We start from the raw sequence: 26,382 nt of genomic DNA, 5'->3' as shown, positions 1-26,382 counted from the left end.
TTGCCCCCAAATACTTACTGGAAGGACTGATGCTGAAGCTGAAACTCTAATACTTGGGCCACTTGATGCGAAGAACTGACTCATTTGAAAAGACCCTGATGCTGGGAAAGATTGAGGGCAGGAGAAAAAGGGACAACAGAGGAGGAGATGGTTGGATGGTATTAACAACTCTGGACATGAGTTTGAGCAAAACCCTGGGAAATAGTGAAGGATGGGGAAGCCTGGCGTGCTGCAGTTCGTAGGGTCACAGAGTCAGACATGACTTAATGATTTATCAGTTTGTTTTTTCCCATAGCATAATAAGCTCCATGTAGTTCTATATTTTTTAATAATTTTAACCAAATTACTCCTGGTATTTTTTTGGAAGTAATATTTTTAAGTTACCATTTGCACAGAATTACTTGAAAGAACTTGGTAACCAAATACTAGACATCGACCACAGACATGAGAACTTGCTAAGAATGTGGGAGGCTCAATCTCAGAGCTCCCTGCTCCTGACTATAGCACGGCTAGACCCCTCCAGCAGTCACAGGAAAGCCTGGCACCACTGGCAGCGACTCTGTTCCTTGCCAGGAATAGAACACCAAGAAATGTCACGGATGGGCCACGCATGACAGATCAAATTTACTCATCAAATTTTAAAGGAAGGTCGTATCAAATGGACCTGAGGTTCCTAGCTTCCCAACTTCTTTGTGCTTTTATTTTGCAGAGATAGAAAGATATACTACGTCAACTGGTAAAACAAATCATCAAACATGACTTCTGTAGCACAAAGATCAAGTTCGATTCTCTCCTGAAATCTTATGTAACTGTTCAACATATGGAAGACGCTCGTATTTTTAAACTGACATTATGTATACAGTCTGCATCATAAAATTTACTTAACAGTTTTCAACTTGGTGTACAGATAATCTTCCTAAGAGACCAGAATGTCCTTAGAGCTGAAACCATTTCACTTCACACCTTTCTTCTATGAAGCTTTATGCAATGAGTGTGGTGAAAGAGAACATGTTAATAACTTAATACACAAATCAGTTGATTAACAAAACAGGGTATGTGCTCTAATAGTACACTAAATTATATATTCAGTGTTCACAGGTACGTCTATATGATCCAAGGGTGTACATTTTCTGTAAAATAGTGATCATTTGATCTAAAAGAACATGTTTTCCGTATTCTAGTGTTATGACCTAAAACATGCTGTCATTTCCTTTTAGGTATTCCTTGAAGAACAAAATAAGGTACAGCAGTACAGAACTTTATAAGAAACCATCTATCATTTTCTAACTATAAAACAACAAATCAACATTCTTGGTGGACTGGCAAGGAATTAGATCCATACTATTCTTAGAAAAAAAAAAAAAACTACCTAAAAACTTATGGAGAGTTTCCTGATATTAAAAACACTCACAATTCAGGAGCTAGCTAAAAAGAAACGCTGGCCTAATCATACCACAGCATGTTAAAATTAAGAAACATTTCCCCTTTAACCAGTCAGTCTCACATCCATAGGCTATGGCAGCTCGCTGAAATTTTGTGTAAGAATGGGAGAAAATTCCTCCACTAAATTTGGAAAATCCTAATCACACATTGGGCTTTCCAGGTGGCACAGTGGTAAAGAATCTGCCTGCCAATGCAGGAAACACAGGAGAAGCAGGTTCGATCTCTGAGTCAGGAAGATCCCCTGGAGGAAGAAATGACAACCGACTCCAATATTCTTGCCTGGAAAATCCCATGAATAGAGGAGCCTGGCGAGCTACAATCTATGGAGTAGCAAAGAATCAGACAGGACTGAACACTGATCAATCACACATTATATACACCTCTGTGGATTCTTTATGAAGATATAAGTTTCTGGGATGCAGGCTCAGGAATGCCAGCTGTGCACCCACAATAGACTTGCCATTGATACCCCCAAGAAGTGACCTATCAGTCTCTACAGCATCATTCTCTGTATTTCTAACTGGAATCTTAATATCAGTGATGTGCTGGTAAAAGCTCAACAACCAGTTCTCCAGGGGAAAAATTAAGGCTCTAATATTATGCAGCATTAGCTGATTTCTGTAACTTAAATATTCCCAGTGGGCTGATTTCAAGCTATCAATGTGATGTTGGGCTTCCCAGATGGTGCAGTGATAAAGAATTCACCTATCAATGCAGGAGATGCAGGTTCGACCCCTGGGTCGGGAAGATCCCCTAGAGAAGGAAATAGCAACCCACTCTAGTATTCTTGCTTGGAAAATTCCATAGACAGAAGAGCCTGGTGGGGTTCAGTCCATGGGGTCACACATGCACGCAATGTGATGTCACCATACAGAGTTGGGAAAGATGGCATCACCAGCTCCTAGGAGCCACTGTGCCAACTTTAGCACAGTGTGCGAAATGTTACATCTGACAGTCTGGTCAAAAGAAGACAACAGCCTAGACGATAGATGTCTTTCCAGGGAAACTGTTAAAAAGGTTTCAAGGAGCTGTTCATTCATAGAATTCTAAAGGGAGGGAACTGAATTTAATGAGACATCAACACAATCTGTGGCAAGCAAAAGGCACTGAATTTTGATCACTCTAAGGAAGCGCTCCCTAACAAGGAACAGTTTGTTCTTCATCTCGGGATCTTAGTTTTCTTTAAACTGGAGAAGGTGAGGAAAACCTGGTAGATCTGCAAGTAGATTTTGAGAATGGAATCGCTGCTCAGCTTCTCTATATAATTTGAGCCTGTGATGCTGTAACTGCAGTTAAACTTGAACATAATGAACCTGGTGATTTGATATTGTGGGATATATCTGAATTTATACAAGAAAGTTTCACAAATTGTAATATGATTACCTTTTTAAAATAACAGAATAAATATTTTATATTTAAAAATGTTCAACCATTGTAAATTTTGCTAATAATTTCAGGAAGCAATGTCATAATAAAATAACTCATACATTCCTTCTAACCCCTGTAGCTATCTACTCAAGCTTGGAGATGTTGTTTGTTTCCTTTAGTGTAGCCAAATATTTCTCAATTTCACATTTTTTTTTGCTAACAACTATTGTTAAATCTTTATATCAAACAAATCCTAACCTACCATTTAGGAGACTACTTGTAATTCAATCTCCTAACCCTTCAACAAATGTGAAGTGCGAGAGTTTTAACTTTTCTGTTGAGACTCTGTAAACAATCACTTCACAAAACCTACCTTTTTCTATTAAGGCTCACCAAGTACTAAGTCCTTTAGCCTTTGTGATGTTTTCAAGCACAGCAGTAAGCTGGTCCACTTGGTTCTTAAAGTGATCTAAAAATAATAATCCTTTTCTGAACCTTGTTGCTGTCCTGGCAGTCAACTCTAATCCCTCCATCCAATATTAGGACATGGTTCTACTTGAAACGCCATGTAATTGAAATTACAAGCTCTGTGTTCTTCCTGGAACTAAGCCAGAATACTTGAAATCAGCTAACAGTATGCATATATTGAGCTAGGACCTGTCAGGTTATAATATGGGATAAATTACGGTCATTGTTCCAGTTTACCCTAGGGTCCACTAACATTAAACACAACATGAATTTCCTAAAACACTGAGGTTTCCAATATGAGAGTTCCTTTCCAAATTCTTCTGTCTTCTCCAATGATAATGCTTTGTTTTCCTAATCTTTTATGCATGGTGCTTTCCAGCTAGTACATGCTCAAACAATTTCAGAAGAACAAAATATAATATAGAATCCGTAGGCTTTAGAATAAAAGAGAATGTCTCTTGAATTCAGTTCTAACATGTACTAACTATGCAACTATGGATAAATGAACATTTAGAGTTTCTATTTCTTAATCTTGAAAATGGGGGATAATTAGTCCTGCTTAGCTGAGATACTATGAAAATAGAGACAGTGTCTGTAAAGCCCCTGTGTTAGTAGCTGAGTCGTGTCTGACTCTTTGCGACCCCATGGACTGTAGCCCATCAGGCTCCTCTGTCCATGAGACTGTCTAGGCAAGAACATTGGAGTGGGTTGCCATTTCCTTCTCCAGGGGATCTTTCCAACTCAGGGAACATCTCTGAGATCTCCAGCTCTGCAGGCATATTCTTGACCATCTGAGCCACAAAGGAAGAGCATAGAGCCCTTAGACCACTGTCAGAATGGAGTGACACTGAATTAGTGGGCCATGATGATAATGAGGATGAGTAACTGATTCTAAAAGATGATTTCCCTGGACATGCTGACTCTCCGGGTGCAGTGGACCAAAGCAAATCACTCTACTGTATTCATAAAGACTTCAGAATTTTCAGTTTGTGGATCATACAAAGCTTCAATTTTTTACTGTGGTAAAATAAACATAACATTTATGATCTTGACCATTTTAAAGTGTATAAGTCAAGGAAATTACGTACATTCACAATGTTGCACAACCATCAACACTATGTAATTACAGAAAATTTTCATCTCTCCAAAAGAAAACCCCAAACTACTAGACAATGACTTCCTTTTCTCCCCTCCCTTCAGCCCTTGGCAATCCCTAATCTACCTTCTGTCTCTATGATTTGCCTACATGACCTTTTGTGCCTGGCTTCTTCCACTTAGCATAGTATTTTCAGTGTGCTTGGGGCTGGTGCACTGGGACGACCCAGAGGGATGGTATGGGGAGGGAGGAGAGAGGAGGGTTCAGGATGGGGAACACATGTATACCTGTGGCGGATTCATTTTGATATATGGCAAAACCAATACAATATTGTAAAGTTAAAAAATAAAATAAAATTAAAAAAAAGAAATATTAAAAAAAAAGAAATTTACTGTTTATGGCTGAATAATATTCAGTACAAAATTCTACTGTATAACTACATTTTGTTTGTCCATTCATTAGTCGATGGACATTGGGTTATTTTTACCTTTTGGCTATTGTGAATAGTGTTACCACAAACAGTCATAATAAGTTTTTCTCTGAGCATCCATTTTTAATTGTTTGGGGTATATACCTAGAAGTGGAATTGTTGGGCCATATAGTAATTATACATTTCACAGCTTTAATTTTATGCTCTAAAAAATTGAAAATTAGGAATTTTTAAAGTTAAATATAAATGTACCACATGACCCATCAATTCCACTCTTAGGAATCTCCTATGAGAAATGAAAATATGTATTTACAGAAAGATTTGCACGTGAGTCTTCATAGCAGCATTGTTCATATTAGTTCAATATTGGAAACAACTAAAATGTCTATAAATTCATGAATTAATAAAATGTGGTATATCTGGCAATGAAATATCACTAATTATCAATAAAAGAGTGGATTACTCATCATATTACAACATGGATGAACCTCAAAAACATTACGTGTAAGAGGCCAAACATAAAAGACTACATGCTATATAATTGCATTTGTATTAAAAGTTCAGAACAGGCAAATCTATAGAGGCAGAAAATAGATTGGTGGTTGCCTGAGACTAGGAATAGGAATAGAGATTAACTGTAAATACGGCATGAAGAATCTTATCAGGGTGATGATAATGTCTTAAAACTGGATTATGATGGTGGTTGTATAGCTCATCATATTTGCCAAAAATGATTGAATTATATACTTGAAATAGGTGGATTTTATGATAGATAAATTATATCTTAGTAAACTAAAAACTAAATCACATAGAGGAAAAGGCAAGTTAAAGAGCTTGCTATTCCTCTTTGTCATCCATTGCTACTCTAGGGTCATATATTCATCACCCTATTCAAAGATTACAAAGACTCCTAATTTGTGCCCTTGTCATTTCCTTTTATGTTTTTTTTTTTCTTGCTTGCCATTTCTATAATTGTTCTCCATTCAAATTTAACCCTATCAAGTAGCCACCAGGTTATTCCTTCAAATATTCCAAAATTAACTGAACATGCCCAGAAGTGACTAGTGACCTGTATTGCCCTCAACCTAGCATGCAGGAGCCACAGTCTACCATGATGTCCACAACTCAATACCAAATCATTCACTACAACACAGTAGGTTTCTATGGCCCTTGTAATAATACCACTTATTCTAAACTCCACAACTTCCTTACACATCTCTTTCTTGTCTGGTGATAATGACAGAAATTCTATTTTCTAGTATTTTATTATTGGTAAAAAATATTTTGTTGATAATCATAGAATTCATATTGTGGAAATCTCTGAACTCATATCAAACACAGTTAAAATTATTTGGTTGATGATTTTGCAAGCCATACTGCCACCTATATGCTAAAATTCTAAAGGACATTCAGAACAAGCCTAAAGAAATTCTAATTCTATGTGATTTGGGGCAACTTATCCTCTCTAGGTTTCTTTTCAAATTTTTAAACTGGGGGCGACAATAGTACTTACTTCCAGGATTGTTGGAATAATGTAAGAGTGTTTTATAAGCTGAAATGCATACATGAATGTTAGTTATTGATATTTGAAACCCAACCACAGAGATGTGTAAAGACAAAGTTTGCCTTGTTACAGTCTCCTTTACTGACTCTGTGAAAACACATCAAAAGTTGACTATTTATTTGACATTTGCACATCATAGCTGAGCAAAGACTGAAAAACCACAGATAAAATGAGTATGTTATGCTTGAATTTCCAGTATACAAAAGATGATTTATTAAGTTTCTTTGCTTTCCTTTTATGTCAACAGCTGTATGAAAAAAACCACTTGCCTAAGAAATAAAAAACATCAGTCTTCACTTGTCTAGCTGAAAACCAGTCAACAGTAGAATGAGGAGGTTTTCCTACATGTTAAAGAGGTGATGTTGAATGGAAGTTCATGGACTAATTTCATTCTGTAGAATCCGCCTTCCAGGACAAAATTTCAATAATTAAGCAGCTTCACAAAAAGAGAGATTAGTAGAAATTTGATATTTTTCAAACTTGGATTATGAGTATTAAAGCTAAAATTTAATGTTTTCTTAAAAGTGACAGTGATAAGATTGGCATGCTTCAGTCAAGTATTAAACATTTCCTCATGAAATTTTGAACTATTTTTATTTATTAATGACATATTGCACTTATGGGATTTTATTTCTTCTTTCCCTCAAGTTGAAGAGTAATTCAAAGATGCAGTCAAATATTTAATTAAATCTATATGGACTAAAAGACTAAATTGATATTCTTGTAAGTGATTTAAAGAATGAGAAATTATAACTGTGGCCTCATATCTAATTTTATCAGTCTTGAAAAAGTTTAATATCTTTTTGCTTAATATAACTGAATGTGTTTGTGTTTGTTACTTGAGCAAATTAAACATGATTTTCTAGACCCTGTGCTCAGTCATGTCCAACTCTTTGTGGCTCCTGGACGGTAGCCCATCAGGCTCCTTTGCCTGTGGGATTCTCCACTCAAGAGTACTGGAGCAGGGTCCCGTTTCCTACTCCAGGGGATCTTCCTGACCAGGAGATCGAACCAGCATCTCTAGTGTCTCCTGCAGATTCTTTATCACTACTGCCACCTAGGAAGCCCTTTAGGGCCTTGTGTTAGTTGCTCAGTCATGTCCGACTCTTTGTGACCCCATGGACTGTAGCCCGCCAGGTTCGTCTGTCCATGGAACTCTCCAGGCAGCAATAATGGAGTGAGTTGTCATTCCCTTCTCCAGGGGATCTTTCAGACCTAGGGATCAAACCTGGGTCTCCTTCACTGCATGCAGATTCATAACCATCTGAGCCCCCAGGACCTTAAAGGCATTCAAAATCTCTTATAAATTTCCTTGTAAGAAAAACAGCTTTTATAATTTTTTAAATCCTTGAGCTCTGGAAGTGTTTAAGAAAAAGGACAAAGCATTCACATGATGCAAAAGGGACAGAGAGCTACATGTTAAAGTTAATGCTCTATAAGAATATAGAATAAATACAAATTTCTGAATAATCTGAATAGTAATTTTCAAAGCTCATTTATAGCAGGGCAATTATTTTTGAAACAAATCTTAAATCTAAATCTTAAGTATGAGAGAGATAACGCTGGAGTCACTCTAGTTGAAGGGGACCAGAGCCCAGAATGGTCTCCCTACAGCACAATACATGCTCTTCAGCCTCCAAAAACAGGTGGAAAAGTGACTAAATGAATTCTAGTAGTGTCACAAAGTGTTCTGTCTTAGGTTGTTCAAATTGCTTTAACAAAATATCACAGATTGGATGGCTTCTACATAACAGAAATTTATTTCTTACAGTTTTGGAGGCTGGTAAGTCCAAGATCAAGGTGCCTGCAGAGTCTTTTTTAGAAAGGCACTAATCCCATTCAAGAGGACTCCATCCTTATGACCTAATTACCTCCCAAAGGCCCCACCTCAAAATAGCATCACATTGGGGTTTAGAGGAATAGGTTTCAACACATGAATTTTGAGGGGACACAAACATTTGGTCTACAGCAGGTTCCAATCACATTTCCACCATTAGTTGTGTTTTCTTTTTTTACTTTTAGTATGGGGTTTCCCTAGTGGCTTAGATGGTAAAGAATCTGCCCACAATGCAGGACACCTGAGTTCAATCCCTGGGTTGGGAAGATACTCTGAAAAAGACAATGGCAATCTACTCTAGTATTCTTGTCTGGAGAATCCCATAGACAGAGAAGCCTGATGGGTTACAGTCCATGGGATTACAAAGAGTCAAACATAACTGAGTGACTAACACTCAAATCAACTCAACTCAACCTTCAGTAAGACTTAAAAAATGAAGATAAACTTACCTCACAGAGTAGCTGAAAGAAAGTGAAAGTGTTGGTTTGCTCAGTTGTGTCCAACTCTTTGGATCTCATGGACTATAGCCCACCAGGGTCCTCTTGTCCATAGAATTCTCCAGGCAAGAATACTGGAGTGGGTGGCCATTCCCTTCTCCAAGGGATATTCTCCACCCAGGGATAGAACTTGGGTCTCCTGAATTGCAGGCAGACTCTTTACCATCTGAACCAAGTTAATGTTGGTTAAGGTAAAGCACTTCACATGGTTGTTAACAAGTTCATGTGCCTGACACACAGTTAGGCCAAACAAACTGAAACATCTGAGTTTGGAGCAGAGAATGGTTTACTGCCAGGCCACACAATGAGACAGGTGGCTCATGCTCTAAAAAGCCCTCGCTCCCTGAAGGGTTTCAGGAAAGCATTTTTTAAAAGACAGGTGAGAGAAGGGGAGGGTCAAAGGGTATGCAATCAGCTTGTGCACAATTCTGTGACAGTCAGGTAGATTCATTCCAATCCCAAAGAAAGGCAATGCCAAAGAATGTTCAAACTACCGCTCATTTGCTCTCATCTCACAGGCTAGCCAAGTAATGCTCAAAATTCTCCAAGCCAGGCTTCAGCAATACATCAACCATGAGCTTCCAGATGTTCAAGCTGAATTTAGAAAAGCCAGAAGAATCAGAGATCAAATTGCCAATATCTGCTGGATCATCAAAAAAGCAAGAGAGTTCCAGAAAAACATCTACTTCTGCTTTACAGACTATGCCAAAACTTTGACTGCGTGGATCACACAAACTATGGAAAATTCTTAAAGAAATGGGAATACCAGACCACCTTACCTGCCTGCTGAGAAATCTGTATGCAGGTCAAGACACAACAGTCTGGTACTGTTGGAACAACAGACTAGTTCCAAATTGGTAAAGGAGCACATCAAGGCTGTATATTGTTACCCTGCTTATTTAAATTAAATGCAGAGTACATCATGAGAAATGCTGGGCTGGATGAAGCACAAGCTGGAATCAAGACTTCTGGGAGAAATATCAATAACCTCAGATATGCAGATGACACCACCCTTATGGCAGAAAGTGAAGAGGAACTAAAGAGTCTCTTGATGAAAGTGAAAGATGAGCGTGAAAAAGTTGACTTAAAACTCAACTTAAGAAAAACTAGGATTGTGGTATCTGGTCCCATCACTTCATGGCAAACAGATGGGGAAACAGTGGAAACAGTGACAGACCTTATATTTGGGGGTTCCCAAATCACCGCAGATGGTGACTGCAGCCATGAAATTAAAAGATGCTTGCTCCTTGGAAGAAAAGCTATGACCAATCTAGACAGCATATTAAAAACCAGAGACATTCCTTTGCCAACAAAGGTCAGTCTAGTCAAGGCTATGGTTTTTCCAGTAGTCATGTATGGATATGAGAGTTGGACCATAAAGAAAGCTGAGTGCCGAAGAATTTATGCTTTTGAACTGTGATGTTGGAGAAGACTTGAGAATCTCTTGGACTTCAAAGAGATTCAACCAGTCAGTCCTAAAGGAAGCCAGTCCTGAATATTCATTGGAAGGACTGATGCTGAAGCTGAAGCTCCAATACTTTGGCTACCTCATGCCAAGAACTGACTCATTAGAAAAGCCCCTAGTGCTGGGAAAGATTGAAGGCAGGAGAAGGGGACGACAGAGGATGAGATGGTTAGATGGCATCACCGACTCGATGGACATGAGTTTGAGTAAACTCCAAGAGTTGGTGATGGTCAGGGAAGCCTGGTGTGCTGCAGTCGATGGGGTCACAAGGAGTCGGACATGACTCAGTAACTGAACTGAACTGAGGTACCAGGGTGTTGTCATAGGGGTTAGCACTACCAGTCCTTAGGCTCCAAAAGGCCTAGAGCTATGTGTTCATGGTCATCAAGTAGTTAACATCTTCCATTTGGTGGGGTAAGGCAGGCAGTTTAACATCTGGAAAACAATTCAGAAAGTGTGCATCACATACTAATATCTAAGTAATTTAGGGATATCGGGGAGGGCCTGTCCCTGGAAGGCCACATATTTTCCTGTTTGGTTACCTGGTTACCTCCAGGGTACTCACTCTTAAGGAGATACAGTTTCAGAGAAAAAGAGTTGCTATCCAGCCTTGTTTCCCTTTCCATACTTTTATCGATATCTACCACAGTGAATCTCAAGCAGGAAAGCCTGGCCCCTAGATTTATAGTTTACTATCATCCACATAGTGCTTCCCTGGCGGCTCATAGTAAAGAATCCGCCTGCCAATGCAGGAGACATGGGTTCTATCCCAGGGTCGGAAAGATCCCCTAAAGAAAGAAACGGCAACCCACTGCAGTATTCTTGCTTAGGAAATCCCACGGACAGAGGAGCCTACCATTCATGGGGTCACAAAAGAGTTGGACATGACTTAGCGACTAGACAACAAAAACAAAAATTGTTTTTTACTGTTGTTAGTTTCTGCTGCACAACATGAATCAGCTATATGTATACATATATCCCCTCCCTTTTTGAGCTTCCCTCCCATCTGAACTGAACTGAACTGAACTTCCATCTCCACCCCCCCATTCAGGTCATCACAGAGCACTGAGCTGAGCTCCGTGTGCTATGCAGCAGCTTCCCACTAGCTAGCTCTTTTATACATGGTAGCGTATATATGTCAATGCCACTCTCTCAATTCATCCCACTCTCTCCTTCCCCCACCCCGTGTCCACAAGTCTTTCTCTACATCTGCGTCTCTGTTCCTGCCCTGGAAAAATCTTTTCTTGAAGAACAGATTCTACATAAATATTTCTTAACTTTTATGGTCTCCAAGAATAATGTCTTGGAGACATAGCAATATGTGAACCGTGAACTTCCAGATGTTCAAGCTGGTTTTAGAAAAGGCAGAGGAACCAAAGTTCAAATTGCCAACATCTGCTGGATCATCAAAAAAGCAAGAGAGCTCCAGAAAAACATCTATTTCTGCATTACTGACTATGCCAAAACCTTTGACTGTGTGGATCACAATAAACTGTGGAAAATTCTGAAAGAGATGGGAATACCAGACCACCTGATCTGCCTCTTGAGAAACCTATATGCAGGTCAGGAAGCAACAGCTAGAACTGGACATGGAACAACAGACTGGTTCCAAATAGGAAAAGGAGTACGTCAAGGCTGTATATTTAACTTCTGTTTATTTAACTTCTATGCAAAGTACATCATGAGAAACACTGGGCTGGAAGAAGCACAAGCTGGAATCAAGATTGCTGGGAGAAATACCAATAACCTCAGATATGCAGATGACACCACCTTTATGGCAGAAAGTGAAGAGGAACTAAAAAGCCTCTTGATGAAAGTGAAAGTGGAGAGTGAAAAAGTTGGCTTAAAACTCAACATTCAGAAAACGAAGATCATGGCATTTGGTGCCATCACTTCATGGGAAATAGATGGGGAAACAGTGGAAACAGTGTCAAACTTTTTTGGGGGGGCTTGAAAATCACTGCAGATGGTGATTGCACCCATGAAATTAAAAGACACTTACTCCTTGGAAGGAAAGTTATGACCAACCTAGATAGCATATTCAAAAGCAGAGACATTCCTTTGCCAACAAAGGTCCATCTAGTCAAGGCTATGATTTTTTCAGTGGTCATGTATGGATGTGAGAGTTGGACTGTGAAGAAGGCTGAGCGCAGAACAAATGATGCTTTTGAACTTTGGTGTTGGAGAAGACTCTTGAGAGTCCCTTGGATGGCAAGGAGATCCAGCCAGTCCATTCTGAAGGAGATCAGCCCTGTAATTTCTTTGGAAGGAATGATGCTAAAGCTGAAACTCCAGTACTTTGGCCACCTCATGCGAAGAGTTGACTTATTGGAAAAGACCCTGATGCTGGGAGCAATTGGGGGCAGGAGGAGAAGAGGACAACAGAGGATGAGATGGCTGGATGGCATCACCAACTCGATGGATGAGTCTGAGTGAACTCCGGGAGTTGGTGATGGACAGGGAGGCCTGGCGTGCTGTGATTCATGGGGTCGCAAAGAGTTGGACACGACTGAGTGACTAAACTCATCTGAACTGAATTTTTTTTTATCATTTTTCAAATTATTTTTTTCTTGACTTCAGTTGAGGTCTGTCTCCTTAGGCAATAAAACCTTTATATTAATATTAATATTCTTCTTAGATTGACTGATCCTTCTAGATATTCCCTTTTAGGACATATCTGCTTTCTTACTATTGTAAGGCAAATACTTTCTTAATAAATGTTAAAAAAAAAATCAGTGAAACTTAAAGGAAATGATGAGTTCCCAAAATTCCTACTTAAAGAAAATAAATACAGGCATCTGATTCACAATTCTGAAGAAACACGAATAACTTTTTATAGTTGGGACATCATAGAGAGTTACTTATAAATTACTCATCTTCCTTTTTCCCAAGAAGCTCATGTTATTTTGAATCAAATGTCCCAATGTACAGAACAAAATAACTGGAAGCAAAGCTATCAATTATGTCTCTAATTTAGAACATTCATGCGAAAATTATTTAAGCCTTGTTTCAGAAATGCTGCAAATATCACTAGATGAAATGCTTTTTATATAAGCAAACTAAATAATCTCCAGAGACTGGTGAGTAGGTTCCTGTATTCTGGTAAATGATATACCAAGGTTCCTTTGAAAAACCAAATGCTAAACCTATATTTAAAAAAAAAAAATCACAGAAGTCACATGCTTTGATAAACACTAGCTAGGTACTGTATGATGGTTACATTCCTTGATTTTGCAAAATAAGAGCGAAAGAAAGGGCTTTCTCTATATTATTAATAAAGCATGTAATAACTAAAACAAAAAGAGTGGGCATGGCAACTGAAGCTAACACTCCAAATCCAGATGAAACAGTGGTTAAGGGAGCAGACCCTGGACTTGGGCTGCCTACGGTGCGTGCACTCTTGGGTCCTTTGCTTACAAATGGAAGTATGGAAAGTTATCACATCTCCCTAGCTCTCAGTTTCCCCATCTATAAGTTGGATAATCATTTCATTTCAGTCGCTCAGTCATTTCCAACTCTTTGCTACCCCATGGACTGCAGCACACCAGGCTTCCCTGTCCATCAACAACTCCAAGAGCTTGCTCAAACTCATGTCCATTGAGCTGGTGATGCCATTTATCCATCTCATCCTGTCGACCCCTTCTCCTCCTGCCTTCAATCTTTCCCAGCATTAGGGGCTTTTTCAATGAGTCAGTTCTTTGCATCAGGTAGCCAAAGTACTGGAGCTTCAGCTTCAGCATCAGTCCTTCCAATGAATATTCAGGACTGGCTTCCTTTAGGACTGACTGGTTGAATCTCCTTGCAGTCCAAGGGACTCTCAAGAGTCTTCTCCAACATCACAGTTCAAAAGCATCAATTCTTTGGCACTTAGCTTTCTTTACGGTCCAACTCTCACATCTATACATGACTACTGGAAAAACCATAGCTTTGACTAGACAGACCTTTGTTGGCAAAGGAATGTCTCTGCTTTTTACTATGCTGTCTAATTGGTCATAGCTTTTCTTCCAAGGAGCAAGCGTCTTTTAATTTCATTGCTGCAGTCACCATCTGCAGTGATTTGGGAGCCCAAGAAAATAAAGTCTGGCACTGTTTCCGTTGTTTCCACATCTACATGCCCTGAAGTGATGGGACCGATGCCATGATCTTAGTTTTTTGAATGTTGAGTTTCTGGTCAGTTTTTTCACTCTCCTCTTTTACTTTCATCGAGTCTATTTCCTCTTCACTTTCTGCCATAAGGGTGGTATCATATGCATATCTGAGGTTATTGATATTTCTAGCAATCTTGATTCCAGCTTGTGCTTCATCCAGTTCAGCATTTCTCATGATGTACTATGCATGTAAGTTAAATAAGCAAAGCAACAATACACAACCTTGACTTACTCCTTTCCCAATTTAGAACCAGTTCATTGATCCATGTCCAGTTCTAACTGTTGCTTCTTGACCTGCATACAGATTTCTTAGGAGGCAAGTAAGGTGGTCTGGTATTCCCATCTCTTTAAGAATTTTCCACAGTTTGTTGTGATCCACACAGTCAAAGGCTTTAGCGTGGTCAATGAAGCAGAAGTAGTTTATCTGGAATTTTCTTGCTTTTTTGATGATCCAACAGATGCTGGCAATTTTAACTCTGGTTCTTCTGCCTTTTCTAAATTCAGCTTGAACATCTGGAAGTTCTTAGTTCACATACTGTTGAAGCCTGGCTTGGAGAATTTTGAGCATTACTTTGCTAACGTGTGAGATGAGTGCAATTGTGTGGAAGTTTGAACATTCTTTTGCATTGGCTTTCTTTGGGATTGGAATGAAAACTGACTTTTTCTAATCCTGTGGCCACTGCTGGTTTTTCCAAGTTTGCTGGCATATTGAGTGTAGCACTTTCACAGCATCATCTTTTAGAATTTGAAATAGCTCAGCTGGAATTCCATCACCTCCCACTAGCTTTGTTCCTGGTGATGCTTCCTAAGGCCCACTTGACTTCGCATTCCAGGATGTCTGGATCTAGGTGAGTGATCACACCATGGTGATTATCTAGGTCGTGAAGATCTTGTTTGTATAGTTCTGTGTATTCTTGCCACCTCTCCTTAATATCTTCTGTTTCTGTTAGGTCCATACCATTTCTGTCCTTTATTGTGCCCATCTTTGCATGAAATGTTCCCTTGGTATCTCTAATTTTCTTGAAAAGATCTTTAGTCTTTCCCATTCTATTGTTTTCCTCTATTTCTTTGCACTGATCACTGAGGAAGACTTTCTTATCTCTTCTTGCTATTCACTGAAACCCTGCATTCAGATGGATATATCTTTTCTCCTTTGTCTTTCCCTTCTCTTCAGCAACCATTTTGCCTTTTTTGCTTTTCTTCTTCTTGGGGATGGTTTTGATCACAGCCTCCTGCACAATGTTACAATCCTCCATTCATAGTTCTTGAGGCACTCTGTCAGACCTAATCCCTTCAATCTATTTGTCACTTTCACTGTATAATCATAAGGGATTTGATTTAGCTCATGCCTAATGCGCGGGCGGCTGCGACCCGTGCACTTAGCGCAGCCGAGAGGAGCTACCCCATGTCCGAGGTCAGGGTCAGAAGCCGGGAGGACCCCATGCCCGAGGGGAGGTGGCCAAGAGGAGTTACCCCACATCAGAGGTCATGGGCAGTGGCCGAGAGTGCCAGGCTGCGATGGCGCAGGAACTGCCGAGAGGAGCTACCCCACGTCCGAGGTCAGGGGTGGCGGCCTAGAGGAGCTACCCCATGTCCAAGGCCAGGGCGGTAGCCAGGAGGACCTACCTCATGCCCGAGGCCAGGGGCTGCGGCTGGGAGGAGCAATCCCACCTCTAAGGAGCTGTGGCTGAATGGGCGCAGGAGGGTCTAGAGGAGCTATTCCACGTTCAAGGTCAGAAGGGGTGGCTGTGAGGAGATACCCCTCATCCAAGGTAAGGAGCAGTGGCTTTGCTGGAGCAGCTGTGAAGAGATACCCCACGTCCAAGATAAGAGAAATCCAAGTAAGACGGTAGGTGTGGCAAGTGGGCATCAGAGGGCAGACACACTGAAACCATACTCACAGAAAACTAGTCAGTCTAATCACACTAGGACCACAGCCTTGTCTAACTCAATGAAAATAAGCAATGCCCGTGGGGCCACCCAAGACAGGCGGGTCATGGTGGAGAGATCTGACAGAATGTGGTCCACTGGAGAAGGGAATGGCAAACCACTTCAGTATTCTTGCCTTGAGAACCCCATGAACAGTATGAAAAGGCAAAATGATAGGATACTGAAAGAGGAACTCCCCAGGTCATTAGGTGCCCAATATGCTACTGGAGATCAGTGGAGAAATAACTCCAGAAAGAATGAAGGGATGGAGCCAAAGCAAAAACAATACCCCGTTGTGGATGTGACTGGTGATAGAAGCAAGGTCTGATGCTGTAAAGAGCAATATTGCATAGGAACCTGGAATGTCAGGTCCATGATTGAAGGCAAATTGGAAGTGGTCAAATAAGAGATGGCAAGAGTGAACATCGACATTCTAGGAATCAGCAAACTAAAATGGACTGGAATGGGTGAATTTAACTCCAATGACCATTATATCTACTACTGTGGGCAGGAATCCCTCAGAAGAAATGGAGTAGCCATCATGGTCAACAAAAGAGTTCGAAATGCAGTACTTGGATGCAATCTCAAAAACAGAATCTCAAAAACAGAATGATCTCTGTTCGTTTCCAAGACAAACCATTCAATATCACAGTAATCCAAGTCTATGCCCCAACCAGTAACACTGAAGAAGCTGAAGTTGAATGGTTCTATGAAGATCTACAAGACCTTTTAGAAATAATACCCAAAAAAGATGTCCTTTTCATTATAAGGGAGTGGAATGCAAAAGTAGGAAGTCAAGAAACACCTGGAGTAACAGGCAAATTTGGCCTAGGAATATGGAATGAAGCAGGGCAAAGGCTAATAGAGTTTTGCCAAGAAAATGCACTGGTCATAGCAAACACCCACTTCCAACAACATAAGAGAAGATTCTATACAGGGACATCACCAGATGGTCAACACCAAATTCAGATTGATTATATTCTTTGCTGCCAAAGATGGAGAAGCTCTATACAGTCAACAAAAACAAGACCAGGAGCTGACTGTGGCTCAGATCATGAACTCCTTATTGCCAAATTCAAACTGAAATTGAAGTAAGTAGGGAAAACCACTAGACCATTCAGGTATGGCCTAAATCAAATCCCTTATGATTATACAGTGGAAGTGAGAAATAGCTTTAAGGAACTAGATCTGATAGATAGAGTGCCTGATGAACTATGGACTGAAGTTTGTGACATTGTACAGGAGACAGGGATCAAGACCATCCCCATGGAAAAGAAATGCAAAAAAGCAAAATGGCTGTCTGGGGAGGCCTTACAAATAGCAGTGAAAAGAAGAGACACAAACAGCAAAGGAAAAAAGGAAAGATATAAGCATCTGATTGCAGAGTTCCAAAGAACAGCAAGGAGAGATAAGAAATCCTTCTTCAGTGATCAATGCAAAGAAATAGAGGAAAACAACAGAATGTGAAAGACTAGAGATCCCTTCAAGAAAATTAGAGATATCAAGGGAACATTTCATGCAAAGATAGGCTTGATAAAGGACAGAAATGGTATGGACCTAACAGAAGCAGAAGATATTAAGAAGAGGTGGCAAGAATACATAGAAGAACTGTACAAAAAAGATCTTCAAGACCCAGATAAGCACGATGGTGTGATCACTTGCCTAGAACCAGACATCCTGGAATGTGAAGTCAAGTGGGCCTTAGAAAGCATCACTACGAACAAAGCTTGTGGAGGTGATGGAATTCCAGTTGAGCTATTTCAAATCCTCAAAGATGATGCTGTGAACGTGCTGCACTCAATATGCCAGCAAATTTGAAAAACTCAGCAGTGGCCACAGGACTGGAAAAGGTCAGTTTGCATTCCAATCCCAAAGAAAGGCAATGCCCAAGAATGCTCAAACTACCGCACAATTGCACTCATCTCACATGCTAGTAAAGTAATACTCAAAATTCTCCAAGCCAGGTGTCAGCAATACGTGAACTGTGAACTTCCAGATGTTCAAGCTGGTTTTAGAAAAGGCAGAAGAACCAGAGACCAAATTGCCAACATCCGCTGGATCATCGAAAAAGCAAGAGAGTTCCAGAAAAACATCTATTTTGCATTACTGACTATGCCAAAGCCTTTGACTGTGTGGATCACGATAAACTGTGGAAAACTCTGAAAGAGATGGGAATACCAGACCACCTGACCTGCCTCTTTAGAAATTTGTATGCAGGTCAGGAAGCAACAGTTAGAACTGGACATGGAACAACAGACTGGTTCCAAATAGGAAAAGGAGTACTTCAAGGCTGTATATTGTCACCCTGCTTATTTAACTTCTATGCAGAGTACATCATGAGGAATGCTGGGCTGGAAGAAGCGCAAGGTAGAATCAAGATTGCTGGGAGAAATATCAATAACCTCAGATATGCAGATGACACCACCCATATGGCAGAAATTGAAGAGGAACTAAAAAGCCTCTTGATGAAGGTGAAAGAGGAGAGTGAAAAGTTGGCTTAAAGCTCAACATTCAGAAAACGAAGATCATGGCATCTGGTCCCATCACTTCATGGGAAATAGATGGGAAACAGAGGAAACGGTGTCAGACTTTATTTTTTGGGGGGCTTCAAAATCACTGCAGATGGTGATTGCAGCCATGAAATTAAAAGACACTTACTTCTTGGAAGGAAAGTTATGACCAACCTAGATAGCATATTCAAAAGCAGAGACATTACTTTGCCAACAAAGGTCCATCTAGTCAAGGCTTGGTTTTTCCAGTGGTCATGTATGGATGTGATAGTTGGACTGTGAAGAAAGCTGAGTGCCAAAGAATTGATGCGTTAGAACTGTGGTGTTGAAGAAGACTCTTGAGAGTCCCCTGGACTGCAAGGAGATCCAACCAGTCCATTCTGAAGGAGATCAGCCTTGGGATTTCTTTGGAAGGAACGATGCTAAAGCTTAAACTCCAGTACTTTGGCCACCTCATGCGAAGAGTTGACTCATTGGAAAAGACTCTGATGCTGGGAGGGATTAGGGGCGGGAGGAGAAGGGGACGACAGAGGATGAGATGGCTGGATGGCATCACTGACTTGATGGATATGAGTCTGAGTGAACTCCGGGAGTTGGTGATGGACAGGGAGGCCTGGCATGCTGCGATTCATGGGGTTGCAAAGAGTCCGACATGACTGAGCGACTGAACTGAACTGAACTGAATAATTAAGTATTTAATAATTAAGACGGAGAAGGCGATGGTAGCCCACTCCAGTACTCTTGCCTGGAAAATCCCATGGACGGAGGAGCCTGGTAGGCTGCAGTCCATGGGGTCACGAAGAGTCGGACACGACTGAGCGACTTCCCTTTCACTTTTCACTTTCATACATTGGAGAAGGAAATGGCAACCCACTCCAGTGTTCTTGCCTAGAGAATCCCAGGGAAGGGGAGCCTGTTGGGCTGCCGTCTATGGGGTCGCACAGAGTTGGACACGACTGAGGCGAGTTAGCAGCAGCAGCAATAACTAAGACTGAACGGCAAACAATAATGAATACTGTGTATAAGTTATCTGGCAAAAGTTAGTATTAAATAAGTATTAATTATGACATTTTTATACATTATTCAGATGAAAAGAAAAATTCAGAATAAGAAAAGGATGGGTTCTCAAAAATAAATGACACTACATATTTTATTTCTAAATACATTCTTACATTCCTATCTCACAATAACCACCAAAATAGATTCAAAACAGATTACAGAATTTAAGGGGAATATGTAGACAACTTTTAGGTAAATATCTCATATTGGGGAGGGGAGACTATGTGTAAAAAATGGAAGAAATCCGAAAGAGAAAAGCATAGCTTCAGTGTAATTAAAAAAAACTATCATGAACAACATAAAGCAAAATAAAAATGACTAATTATATCTATAAAACAGAACAAGTCATTATGCATAATGAATACTAATAAGTCAACAGGAAAACAAACAGCCCAAAATAAACTGATGGCAAGAAAAAGCAATTCATAAAAAATAAAAATACATGTCTAATAAGTTTATATAAAATTTATTCATTTGTAATCAAAGAAATTTACTAATAAAGAAACCCAACTTTAAACACTAAAAATATTCCATATTACATTTACCAGTAAGATAGATTTTTTTGGTACAATTTTTGTTTATTCACTTAAACATTTTAAGAGAACATTTCATTCCAGTAAAGGTTTAGGAGAGTCCTGGTTAAAGTGAAAAATGAACTTTTTCTGGTATGTATCAAGGACTTAAGAATAGTTCATACTCTTTGATCTTTTTAGCAATCCAGTCTAAAGAAAACTAATGATGATTTTGTGCAGTTATCTCCAAAACATTTCTTCTAAGCCCCAAATCTAAATGTTTCCCATATTTTTTCACATTAAAAACAAACACAGAAAATAACATTTGTACAACACACAGCAGGACATGGAATTGCTTATTTGCACCAGAATATGACTCAGAGGATTTAATGGGAAAGCTGGAATGCCCGGATACCAACACACCTGTTCCCAATTCATGACCATCCAATTCACAACCATTAGCCTGGGACAAACTAACTGAGACTATCCAACCAAAACACCTAACGTTGATTCAAATATAACAACTCTGAAATATGGTTTGACACTAAAATTAAAGTCTTAAACTTTAAAAATGTAAGAGGATATTTTGTCTGCTGCTGCTGCTGCTAAGTCACTTCAGTCGTGTCCGACTCTGTGCGACCCCAGAGACGGCAGCCCAACAGGCTCCCCTTCCCTGGGATTCTCCAGGCAAGAACACTGGCGTGGGTTGCCATTTCCTTCTCCAATGCATGAAAGTGAAAAGTGAAAGGGGAGTCGCTCAGTCGTGTCCGACTCTTCGCGACCCCATGGACTGCAGCCTACCAGACTCCTCCGTCCATGGGATTTTCCAGGCAAGAGTACTGGTGTGGGGTGCCATCGCCTTCTCCAGATATTTGGTCTAATAGATACTAAAACAGATAAGTCTTCAAAAATATATGGGTATTAAAACAAGGCATTAAAACAATTTTATGTCAGATTATTATCATATGTAAAGAAAACACAGAATCAAAGTTGCTAATGGACTATTTTTCAAAGTTTAAATTATGACATATTTACAGATATATATATGCATAAATTATTGGAAAAACAAAACAAAATGTGAAAATTCATCTATCTTGTGGTTTTTCTGATTTTAAATTATATTCTTTACTGAATTTTCCCAAAAATTTTATAATAAATACTATTATATTTATAATTTGAAAGCAAACAAATTTGAAATAAAGCTTTAACATAGATAATAGGAAGTTATACTGAATTGCAGTTTTGAAATATTTTGCAAATCTAATATTTATATAGATGTTAATCTTTTATTAACTTTTGGAAATCTCTCTAAAAATCTGTGATGCATGGAAAAGAGAAAAAAAGAGTTCAATATCTTAAAGGATGGATATTCAGTATGACCCAACAGTCAACATCCTTTCAAACATAGCTCTTAAAATAATCTCTTTCTCTAATGCTCTTCTAATATACATTATAGTTCAATGTAATAGCAGGAATATATTATATTTTTTTCCATTTGAGTCAGCAAACTCCTGAAACTCTGACTTTATATGTGGCTACATCTTATAATAGATTAAAAAAAAAATCTTGATTAAATTAATGTGGTTGAGAGAGCAAAGAAGCCCACAAATATTTAAGCATCTCTAGGAAAGCACTTTGTATCCAGTCATTTTTATGTAATTGATGTAGATTTTATAGTCAAAGAAGAAGATGAACATGTAAGGAAAATCCTTTTTATGAGGATCTTAATGTTTTTCCATCCTCACTAAGGGACTGAATGTTAACTTCCTGTGCTTCACACACAAAGAGACCATTTCGACATGCACCCTGCACAGTTCATAATCAGAATATGAAGTTTTTACCTCACTATACAAACATCCATATTGCTTTTCCTCTGCTTCAGTATATTTATATACTGACCAAATGAAATTTGCAGGGCCTGGAAATCATTTTAATAGAGAATTAGCAATCATTTGAAAATACTGAAAATGTCAAAATACATTTTCTTTTCTGCCCATCCGATTTATAAGAATTAATGTACCATAACTTCCTTATCCATTCATCTGCAGATGGATATCTAGGTTGCTTCCATGTCCTAGTTCTTGTAAACAGCCAGTGCTCTGGGACAACCCAGAAGGATGGGGTGGGGTGGGAGGTGGGAGAGGGCTTCAGGACTGGGGGCACATGTGTGCCTGAGGCTGATCTGTGTCAATGTGTGGCTGGAGTTACCAAAGTGATTCTCCTCCAAATAAATAAAATAATTAAAAAGAAAAGAATAAATGGAGTCATTCTGAGTTGGGATCTCAAGTCTTTAATACCATGTTGTCATACATCTTCCTGAGCATTGTTTTCTTAGAAATTAATTGTACTTATTATACATGAGTACATATTAGTTCATTCTTCCTTCCCCAACTATCTTAATAATAAAATGCAGAATTTAACTGACCCCAAGAAATAATTTCATAATTTTACTAATGGATAAATAGTGAAATTATATAGAGAAAGTGATTAATTACAAAACTATAATCAATGTTTTACCACTCATTATATCATACTTATCATCTCAGGTCATTTTTTCCAGGGAAAATATGACATTTAGAAGTTACATTTTAAAAAATCATAGAAGTTTTAAAATATAATATTTGTATAGGTTTGGGCAAATATTTCCATCCTCAGTGCGTTAGTAATCAACAGACCTAAAAATGTCAAAAGGAAAAATCTCAGTAGATGCCAAAATTTGGTTAGATAACTTGTCTACTATAGTACTTGGTTTTAAGCAGTTTATAGGCGTCCTAAATCTGTGAGTAATGAAAACTATGGAAAATTCTATAGGGTAGAGGGAAAATGAAACAGTAAAAACCTTTAGGGTGGAACAAAATGCATACTAATTTCTATTCATTAGCAGACAATTCACTACTCCAATTACCTGCCAGCAGTTTGTAAATATTGCTTTTCAAGAAACAATCCACCATAATTTATTATTTCTATTGGTGAGATGATCATGAATATTAATCTTTCCTTCTTTATTTTGCAAGAGTGCAAGTTAAAATATATTTAATTTTAATTCCATAAATGCTGTGTTCCCATTTTTCACATGCTAGCCATACAGCGTAAGAAAAAATTAGAGCTTGTTCATTAACCTATACATTCAACATTTTGTTCACTGGTCAGCTATTTAAATCAATTTACATAAATCACAAACTCTCTAAAATATGTGTAACAATTTACTCATCATAAAATTATATTTGGGTATGAAAAAGAATTTTGAAGATGTCTTATTATTTAAAGTGTCAAGTTGTGAAGATGATGAAACATAGTTTTTATTAGGGAAGGGTTGTTTGTAGGGAGGAACACCACTAATAAGAAAAAAGGTGGAAAGTAGGAGTATCAAAGTTCATAGTTAAAGAAATTTGCTGCTGCTGCTGCTGCTAAGTCGCTTCAGTCATGTCCGACTCTGTGCGACCCCATAGATGGCAGCCCACCAGGCTCCCCTGTCCCTGGGATTCTCCAGGCAAGAACACTGGAGTGGGTTGCCATTGCATTCTCTGAAAGAAATTGTCTAGAAGTCCACTAAAAATTTATACCCATATCTTATACTGGAAAGCTACAGGAACAATTGTTTTTATGCTTGTCAAGTCTAAGTGATAATTTTGTAATTTTATATCTTATTTTTACTAGAGTTTAGTTGATTTACAATATTATGTTAGTTTCAGGAGTACAACACAGTGATTTAATATTTCATAAGTTGTATTCCATTTAAAGTTATGATAAAATATTGACTATATTCCCTATTCCCTGTGCTATACCATATATCCGATACCTCATTTATTTTATACATAGGTAATTTTATATCTTTTAAGTGTATAGATCTCTTTATGGTATGCTTTATGAGAGAAGAGGCAATGATCTGGGAGAGAAGAAATGGTGTTAAAGGAATGACTCTCCAAGGGGACCTACACTATTTGGCTTCATGCAGGTTTCTAGAGTAGAGAAATACAAAGCATTTGTGCAACCTACATATTGTAAAAGTCATATGTGGATGTCTCATCTCGCAATGCAAGGGACATGAGTTCAATCTCTGGTCAGGGAAGTCAGATCCCATATGCTGTGGGGAAACGAAGCCCGTGTGCCACACCATGTGCTACGACTAAAGAGTACGTGTGCACAATGAAAGAACCCACATGATGCAACGAAGATTATACATGCCACAATTAAGACCCAACACAGCCAAATAAACAAATAGATTTTTTAAAAGTAGTATGATTTCAGTGAATTGCAAATTTTTCCTTGTCTCAGCAATAAGTGATCACTGAGTGTAGTGGAATTCTTTTTTTTTTTTTTTAACACAATTCCAAGAGCACCCAAGAATTGTTATAAGAAGATTCCACCGTACTTATTAACAATCCAACAGGGACTAGAAATACAAGTGGAACTCTTTGCTGACCTATCTACTTCACTGGCTGAATAAAACTTTTAAATATTAGCAAAATCAATTCACCTTCTGTACAATAAAAATAAATTCCCTTAGAAACAATGTCTTTCCTATCAAAGCTCTTTTCTGAATTTGCACATTAGCTGTATGCATTACTGGAGACATGCACATAAATGTTTCTTTATCTTCATGTTTTCCAATTACAGTTGTTATCAAAAGAATATTGTATCTAACCCCAATTTACTCTTTTTTTAAGTTCATATTCATGGAATCTTGAGAAAATAATATATGTCTGGGAAATTCCAACTTCAGACAATCAGGTCCACACCTTGCTACTCGAGAATAGAAATAGAGTCATTAAAGAGTGGGGGTAAAAAAGTCATTATTTGTCCCTAGAACATCAATTAAAAAAATGGTTTATTTACTAATCCAGAAAGCATACTTAATATTGTCAAGTCAAGCCTAAAAGTAATCAAATTTCACCTCTAATCCAACTAAGTATACATCTACTTTATTAAGATGATTCTGTAATCACTTGAGTCTAACTTCTGTATCAAGTTTGCCAAATAAATATTTTCTGCTACATGTATTATTTTCCTCTTTGTTTTCCTTTGAGTCCCCTCTGAATTTTAAGATTCCCTTCTTGTCAGGCTGCTCTGGTTTCTCATACTCCTTCACCTGTCAAGGATCCAAACAAGATTAGTCTTTTATGCTCCAAATTTAATGATCCTTTGCTTTCATAGAATTTATTTGTCTTAAGATTTAGTCCCTCAAATCACTTTTTCACCTTCAATCTAATGAATAATCCTATCTTTAATATTGGCTATTGATAGTGGGGGCTTCCCTGGTGGCTCAGATGGTAAAGAATCCGCCTGCAATGTGGGAGATCTGGGTTCCATCCTTGGGTTGGGAAGATCCCCTGGAGAAGCGAATGGCTACTCACTTTAGTATCCTTGTCTGGAAAATCCCACGGACAGAGGAGCCTGGTGAGCTACAGTCAATGGGGTTGTGAAGAGTCGGACACCAATGAGCGATTAACACTTTCAGTGTTCTAATTTTATTCTTTCTACATTACATGTGCTATTTAATAGTGGCTCCTGTGCCTTAAAAACTGTATGGACCCTAAAAGTTCTGTGAGAGTTTGGGCACTGGGAAATTTGAGCGTATCACAGAAGGGATGTCAAACCTAAGTGATAAGTCACAGGACTTGCAAAATTCAGAGAGGATATTAAATATGTGAAAATGCTTAACAATAAGAAAGTGCTATGCAAATAGGTGATATTATTATTATTACTACCATAATTCTACTTAGTTTTACCTATCTCCTCAAACAGATAAGACTCTTTAGAAGGAAAATATACTAAAAATAAAACTTTCAGTAACTCCTAGGAATTTTAGGAAACCTTTCTCTACAGGAGCCTTTCTATTAATTATTCTTCCACTTTAAGAAATGACGAATGACTAGTTACATAAAGTCTAATAAAGAGTAAGTTTATGAAGGGCTGGTCAGTATTGACCAATTAATGCAATAAATAAGACACTTACAAAGAAAAAAGAAAAACAATCAGTAAAATACTGAATGCCAAATGTCTGTCTTAATTATCTTTTCATCTTCCTATTATGCTCACATGCTTGTTTAATACTT

At 38.6% G+C, this 26,382-nt stretch overlaps 1 protein-coding gene across 6 annotated transcripts in view; it reads right to left on the bottom strand.

The window, feature by feature from the left end:
- The window catches only part of C14H8orf34 (chromosome 14 C8orf34 homolog), a 354,631-nt gene that overhangs the window by 55,233 nt on the left and 273,016 nt on the right, over positions 1 to 26,382 (bottom strand). The window contains exon 11 of one of the 6 annotated variants that reach the window (XM_055546200.1): positions 22,613 to 23,001. The exons of 4 other annotated variants lie outside the window; for them this stretch is intronic. In XM_055546200.1, coding sequence (XP_055402175.1) covers positions 22,993 to 23,001 — 9 coding nt within the window. In that variant the 3' untranslated portion in view covers positions 22,613 to 22,992. Of the gene's footprint in view, positions 1 to 22,612; positions 23,002 to 25,236; positions 25,416 to 26,382 lie in introns of those variants that run through there. One more of the 6 variants, XM_055546199.1, reaches the window with a different exon arrangement.

The sequence above is a fragment of the Bubalus kerabau genome, chromosome 14 (assembly GCF_029407905.1).
Source record: "Bubalus kerabau isolate K-KA32 ecotype Philippines breed swamp buffalo chromosome 14, PCC_UOA_SB_1v2, whole genome shotgun sequence".
Classification (NCBI taxonomy): Eukaryota; Metazoa; Chordata; class Mammalia; order Artiodactyla; family Bovidae; genus Bubalus; species Bubalus kerabau.
This window is presented reverse-complemented; position numbering and strand designations above follow the sequence as displayed.